The 7,654-nt window shown below is 42.1% G+C and overlaps 1 protein-coding gene across 3 annotated transcripts in view; it reads right to left on the bottom strand.

Annotated features, from left to right (window-relative positions):
- Positions 1-628: 628 nt before the first annotated feature.
- SPATS2L (spermatogenesis associated serine rich 2 like) overlaps positions 629-7,654 on the bottom strand; it is a 69,549-nt gene continuing 62,523 nt past the window's right edge. Inside the window, exons 10-13 of one of the 3 annotated variants that reach the window (XM_083629968.1) lie at positions 6,962-7,064; positions 5,957-6,183; positions 3,348-3,774; positions 629-1,215 (exon numbers count right to left, since the gene is read on the bottom strand). In XM_083629968.1, the coding sequence (XP_083486094.1) occupies positions 3,376-3,774; positions 5,957-6,183; positions 6,962-7,064 (729 nt within the window). In that variant the 3' untranslated portion in view covers positions 629-1,215; positions 3,348-3,375. Of the gene's footprint in view, positions 1,216-2,393; positions 3,775-5,956; positions 6,184-6,961; positions 7,065-7,654 lie in introns of those variants that run through there. The other 2 variants (XM_083629970.1, XM_083629969.1) reach the window with 2 other exon arrangements.

Below are 7,654 nucleotides of genomic sequence, written 5' to 3'. Positions count from 1 at the left end.
TGTGCCATGCATTCTGGTTTGAAATCAGTGCATTCCGTCAGATGAGAGCGTGCCTGCTGGATTATTTTATTTTTAAAAAATCTGTGTTAAGAAAACTCTTGTCTACAGTAGCAGGAGAAATCAACTTTCACAAATTGGAAAATGCTGAACCCTGGCAATGTGATGAATGTGATTCAATTTTTATTGCGCCATTAACTTGATTGAGAGTAGCTCATCAGTCTTCTAGTGCTTAGTGTTTGATTTGAACTGAGTGCTCTGACCTCATTTGGAACATTAAAATCCGTTTTAAATGGATCTTATTAATGATAATACTTTTGTCAATGACGTCACAAGAAACATGTTTCTGCAAAGCTTGGTAAAAAAAAAAACTTCTACAAAAGCGATAAACTTACGTTAACTAAAAGAGATCATTAACTAAAAAATCAAGAGTTGTAGAACAAAGCTTTGTCCTTTATTTATTAAATTTCTTGCCTTTCCTCCCAAAAGAACTTTTAGGCCTGCTAATATATTGGGTGGGCTGTCTTCTTTGCACTATAATGCTTTTATAAGTACTGCTACATTTCATATAATCTATAATATGACTTTAGTTAATGATTATTTATTACAAAAATGCATTCTGAGCCTAAAATGACATTTTAAAAAATACCGTTTATACCTAGAGGTGGCAGTCGAGCTGGGTAGGTAAGGAAAAAAAACACAGGATACCCAGTCAAAGTTGACTTCTCTTTCTAGTCTCTTATATGAGAAACACTGTAGAGTAATCCTGCCCCCCCACTTGAGAGGATGGCAATACAAGGAGTCCAGATGTAAAATTCAGTATGATAAAATCATTTGCATGTGACAGAGCATGGGTTAGTCAGCCTGTTAACTGTCCTTAGGAGATGCCGTTCATATGGCTTTCATTAAAATAGCTGTAGGGTGGAACGTGAAAATGAATGATAATTTCATATGACAAGCACATGATTGTTTTAGAATCCATAGCATGACTTTTTTAACAATGAATCTGGGGAGATGAAAAGCTGTCATAAATTAAGTGAAAACATAATGTTAAGAATTTGTCGGATTCTCCAAAGGGAGGGAATGTGGGGGTGTCTTTATTGAATCTTTACTGCTTGCCATTTTGGACTTAGCCCTGACTATCATTTGGAACTGGGAAGGGTCAGTAGATCTCTTCCTAAGCAAGGCCATTTGCTTCCCAACCAAGGAAGACATTCCCTGTCATGCAAGGCAGAAAAAGAATAATGCTCAGATTTATTTCCAGATCTAATAAAAGTAATAAAATTATTACTTTTCAGGAGTTTGTCAAATGGCATGCGCTCAGTACTTCCATGGTACTTCCAGTCTCTGACGCATGGACCAATGATGGCAGAGCATTTCTCAGCAAGCTTGGATCCACCACAGGCATAGCATAGCCAACTGAGGCATGAAGAACACTGCCAGCATGTTGAATTTCCTCAAATTGGTGACTGCTCATTATTAACTTCATGACTACAGTGTTCCACCCCTGTCTCCTTTCATTACCACTTGCTGTCTCTATGGCAAGTTGTTGCTGGGTTATTTTTTCAGCGATAAAGCTTGGGTGAGTATGTTACTCCAACGAATGGAGGCAGATGTAGAAGCTTAAAAAATGGAAAACGGAAATTGCCTTCATTTCAGAGGCTCATATTCCAAAGGTGGGTGCGGAATAGTGCAACACCTTTTCTAGTGACAGTACCTCCTCTCCCTGCTCCACCCCCCCAAAAAAAATATTCTCAGCTGAATGAAGAGGATTTAGGGAAGAAGAGGAATCTCACTTTGCATTAGGATTTTAAAAGGTAAAAAGCAGGACAACTTGGGAAGAAAGCATGGAAAGCTACAAATACTAGGTAAAGGGACCCCTGACCATCAGGTCCAGTCGTGGCCAACTCTGGGGTTGCGGCGCTCATCTCGCTTTATTGGCCAAGGGAGCCAGCGTACAGCTTCCGGGTCATGTGACCAGCATGACTAAGCCGCTTCTTGTGAACCAGAGCAGCGCACGGACACACCGTTTACCTTCCCACCGGTGCGGTACCTATTTATCTACTTGCACTTTGACGTCCTTTTGAACTGCTAGGTTGGCAGGAGCAGGGACTGAGCAATGGGAGCTCACCCCGTCACAGGGATTCGAACCGCCAACCTTCTGATTGGCAAGTCCTAGGCTCTGTGGTTTAACCCACAGCGCCACCCGCGTCCCTCTACAAATACTAGCTGGTTACTAATGCAGGCCAACATTTGTGGACCCCCGTCATAGAACAGTGAGCCCGACATCTTCCTTTTCATCATTAGGGATGGCTGATTTGGGGAAAAGGTAATAAGGTAACAACAGAATCCAGATGGTTTGGTTGTTGCAAAATAAAACACTGCATTTTGTAAAATTGTTTGTTTTTTAATAAAAAGGGGGAATAATTTTTCTGAAGTACAGTCGGGCTATTAAAAGCTGTGAGCTTGTTTTAAAATATAAGCCTGGGATTTTGCATGTGCTCAGGTATGATATACATGGTATCCTGTCAGATTTGCAAGATACACAGGCCATAATTCAACAATCAATTGTATAGGATGAAACCCAAAGAAATCAAGTGCAATCAACTCCGTACAGGTTTGTGGCCAATAGTGCTTAAATAAGGAAGAGATGTCTACAGCGATGAACAAGAAAATAAAAGAATCTCAGGCTGAAACATGTCTGATTTTTAGTCTGCAAAGATATTTGAAAAGGATTTAAGACGCTGGAAAACTTACTCTTACTTTTCAGTTCAAAATTTATATCCTAACCAATCTTGTACGAGTGGCACAGCACAGAAAAATATTAATATGCCGTTTTTTTAGCTAGTATTTGTGACTCATCTTGACAATCATTCAGGCTATGAAATTTGGTTACATCAAACTGAACCACGAGGTTCGTTCCGCACAAACAATTTGGGCTCCATATAAAATGGAAATAGTTAAGAGCAATTTTATATGAACACAAGTATCTTGATTGCAGACCAACAATAGGAATGCCAGGATTACCCTAATACCAACCTTTTGGACAGTAACAAACACATTATCTATACTGACATCCTCCTGCCATTTATTTTTAACAACAATTTCATTGTTTTACTAGGCACTGGCTAGCTAAAAGCTGCATTGTTATGAGAAAAAACAATATCGAGTATATTGAGCAAAGCCTTTATAGTATGAAACGAGATATGGCAGATTACTGTGGTTTTGAAAACCCCCAGTAAGTTTGGTTTACCACAATTGTAGTATTCTACACAAGCTTTTTTTTGTACAGTATTTGGAATAAAAAGAAAGCACCTTTAGTGAGAAACTTAAATATGAAAATGCATTACATTTGCTAGTCGTCTGTCTTTCCAATCCTCATGCCACCAATGTCACAGCTGGCACTGAAAGGACAGGGGCCTCTGTGGAGGTTTCTATTCTTGCAGGACGTAAGTTGCACTGAGAAACCCTTGTAATATTGCTGCATAAAGGCCTGGGCTCTGTGGGGCCTGGCAAAGGATGCTTTCGTCTTGTTTTCTCTGGATACGTTAGAGTTTCCATGCTTTTTGCTGCAGCAGAATGCTCTTGGGTTTTAAAAGTGCCTTTGTTTTTTGACCGGAAACTATTATGGTGCTGTCTTCTGTATTCCTGTCGAGAGCTGACTTTCGTGCTGTTCTGATCTGACTCGTTAATGGCACTTGGAGACTTAAGCGGTCCATTGAGCCGAATTCCATGATACTGCGTGTAAAATCTCCGCCTGTGGCTAGAAGCTGCATTCTGTCAAGGAACAAAACGAAGGGTTATGGCAATGGTGGATTTTGGGCTCTCAAGCTTCAGCGACGCCCTGTGCAATGCTAAAATATGGCATGCGGTCCCCCCCCCCCCCCGCGCTCCATTCTACAGCAATGTTTTGGCACCCCCTGCAGCACGGCCGCACCAGTTGCGCTTTTTAAAAATGCCTCTGCCAATGGATGTGGTTGCATCTTCCCTGTGGCCATTTTTGGTGAAAGCAGAGTAGAATCATTCTCATTATATCTGTATACCTGAAGGAGCTTCTCCACCTCCAGCCCAGAGATCCAGCTCCAAGGGCCTTCTGGCGGTTCCCTCCCTGTGAGAAGTGAGGTTACAGGGAACCAGGCAGAGGGCCTTCTCAGTAGTGGCGCCAGCCCTGTGGAACACCCTCCCATCAGATGTCAAGGAAATAAACAACTATCTGACTTTTAGAAGACATCTGAAGGCAGCCCTGTTTAGGGAAGTTTTTAATGTCTGATCTTTTATCGTGTTTTTAATATTCTGTTGGGAGCCACCCAGAGTGGCTGGGGCAACCCAGTCAGATGGGCAGGGTATAAATAATAGATTATTATTAATAATAATAATAATATTGCACCTCCACACATACTTATTAAACATACAGTTTGGGATCAAGACCATTGCTGGCCACTGCGGCCTGTGTGCAATTAAACATGGGCAGGCTGGAAGAAGAGCCCTGTGGCGTTTGGGTGTCTGACGCTTTCTCGCTGCCTCCGCATCCAAACAAAGAGGAGATTGGAGAACAACGAAGAAGACACTGCAGGAGACACTCAGAGAGGACAGCAGAACCAAGAAAGAGGGATACCTGAGATTCAGGTGGTGAGTTGTGGCAAGAGGGGAATAAGGAGTTCCTAAGGAGGTCTGAGAATTAGTGTGAAAGCCTCTTCCTTGTGTGCTTATAGTGTGCTTATAATTTTCCGGAGGAGCCCTCTGTCGAGCTGACCACTGGACCATGTTGAAAGGGATAAAGAGCTGCCATCCCTTCTCCAAAGTGTCTGGTTAGTGCTTTCCTATTCACCATGAACCATATCTTCCCAGGTACATTTGACCGTGGAACAACAGCAGCAATGACAAGAACAACATTACAAGGTCCTTTCTCTGAAATAATCAAGAATACAATTTGCAATCTTAAAAAGCAGAGACATCACCTTGCCAACAAAGGTCCATATAGTTAAAGCTATGGTTTTCCCAGTAGTGATGTATGGAAGTGAGAGCTGGACCATAAAGAAGGCTGATCGCTGAAGAATTGATGCTTTTGAATTCTGGTGCTGGAGGAGACTCTTGAGAGTCCCATGGACTGCAAGAAGATCAAACCTATCCATTCTGAAGGAAATCAGCCCTGAGTGCTCACTGGAAGGACAGATCCTGAAGCTGAGGCTCCAATACTTTGGCCACCTCATGAGAAGAGAAGACTCCCTGGAAAAAAACCCTGATGCTGGAAAAGATGGAGGGCACAAGGAGAAGGGGACGACAGAGGACGAATGGTTGGACAGTGTTCTCGAAGCTGCCAGCATGAGTTTGACCAAACTGTGGGAGGCAGTGGAAGACAGGAGTGCCTGGTGTGCTCAGGTCCATGGGGTCACGAAGTGTCGGACACGACTAAATGACTAAACAACAACAACAACAACTTTCAAAACCAAATCAAATTAATTCTAGTGGGTGTTGTGCTGCAGGTAAAAATAAAAAAGGTAAAGGACCCCTGGACAGTTAAGTCCAGTCAAAGGCGACAATGGGGTTGCAGTGCTTATCTCACTTTCAGGCCGAGGGAGCCAGCATTTGTCCACAGACAGCTTCCAGGTCATGTGGTCAGCATGACTAAACTGCTTCTGGTGCAATGCAACACCATGACAGAAACCAGAGGGCACGGAAACGCAGGGATTCGAACCGCTGACCTTCTGATCAGCAAGCCCAAGAGACTCAGTGGTTTAGACCACAGCGCCACCTGCGTCCCTGTTTCTACCCAGTGCAGGACTGATAATGTGAAAGTAGGGGATAGCTTGATATTACCGAGTTTCTGATTCCAGGGAAGTTAAGGGCAGTGGATAATAAATTACAAACTTTGAGAAACGTTTTGGTCTTTTCTTAAAACAAAAACAAGATACGAGATATTGGTAGAGATTGAAAGCCACTATTATTTTCTGTACCTTACCTGTTTGTTTGTTGAAATGGTCTGAGGAGAGGATTCTGTGGTGTTTGTGCTAACTTGGTTGGAGACTTTCGGTGTTGCTGCTTTGCCATCAGGAGTCTTGGCACGAATTCGATTTGAAGATTTTTGGATGTATGTGCTTGGTATGGTGGTTGCTGTGCGCAAAGACGTCGACTGCAGCAGTGGGCCGGAAGGTGTTCTTGAGGAATAATTGTTCTTTGGGTGAGAAACTACAAGGGAGAAAAATGCCCAACACTCACAATCACAAAAGAGAGCTTTTGGTTCCAAAATGGCAACAGTTAAACTGAGGGCAGAAAGGAGTCCCTTTTTTGTTGCTGTGTGCTTTGATTTGGCAACCAACAGTCATCCAAGATAATAAAAATAATATTCCGAGTAAAGTTTTGGATATGTTTAAATACAACACTTAAAACCATATTAACTGTGCTTTATCAATTCCAGTTGGATACTTCAGCGCAGATATTATCATGGCCCACTTTTAAATGTTTTGTTTCTTAAATATAAGCCAAATAAGTCAGATCTCAATCAATTTAGAGAATTTATTTCAGGAAAACAGTAGTGAGTGACATCTGCTGGCCCTCCGACTTAATTTTTACCATATATTCCTCTGTTCAGTTTTATTTGGACTTAAATACAAGTTCATATTCTTTTGGGTTATTCAGGCACGGCGTTTACCAGCCTCTGTAATAGGTACACTGCACAGAATAAAAGAACAGCTGGATTCCTTCAATCATATTTTCAAATTATCCAATCCATTTTAAAAGCAGGTCATCTGGTGATCTTCTACCTTGACAAGTGACTAACCATCAAGGCAGAAGCTTGTGAAAGCCTATTTTGCTCAAAGGTGGGATAGTTGAATGAGGAAGAGACTATAGTACACACACACTTTGCCCACCTAGCTTCCCAAGAAGAAATGCAGTCAGAAAAGTACAAGCTGTACAAGGGAATCAAGAATCTACACGAGGCTTAGTCAGAAGCACCATGACTTACGCTCTCCGCACTGCAGAATCTCAGTCTTCAGCTGTTCTATGTCACAGGAAAAGCGGGCAGATCTTCCCAATTCTTCATCATATTTACGTTCGCTTACAAAGTGCTGCAAGGTAGTGGGGGGGGGGATGACTTAAGTTATAAACTGCACCAGGTAATAAAGGAGATGTGAAAGAAGCCTGCCCAAAATAATTTTAGAGCCTCATCTGCTGAATCTTGAGCCTTTTGGAGAGCAGAACACTCCGGTCTTAAAATGTCGGGTTAGGCTTTTATGAAATGTCCCCACACCTATTGTTGCAGCACGAAAAGAACAACACCCTTCCATCTCATGATCTGGGAAATGCTTTTCAGTTGTTAAAAGAAAAAAAGTGGATTGAAGGCAGGGCCAGATTTAGTTTGATGAGGCCCTAAGCTACTGAAGGTAATGGGGCCCTTTATATGTGATATTTTAATATGTGAGCAGGCGTGGCCCATTACTTACATCATAGGAGCCTACACAACACAAAACACTGTTGCTGTATGTAGGTTTTATTTTATTTGTTTATCTTATATTTTGGAAATGTACATTCAGGTTTTTTTCCCTTTAAATATTTTTGGGGGCCCCCAAGAGAGTGGGGCCCTAAGCTATAGCTTTTTTAGCTTATACGTAAATCCGGCACTGATTGAAGGAGGATCCTGTGCTCTAGCGCAGAGGAG

The sequence above is a fragment of the Podarcis filfolensis genome (assembly GCF_964270895.1).
Source record: "Podarcis filfolensis genome assembly, chromosome: 1".
NCBI classification, from domain to species: Eukaryota; Metazoa; Chordata; class Lepidosauria; order Squamata; family Lacertidae; genus Podarcis; species Podarcis filfolensis.
The sequence above is the reverse complement of the archived record's forward strand: the minus strand, read 5'-3'. Positions and strand labels throughout refer to the sequence as shown.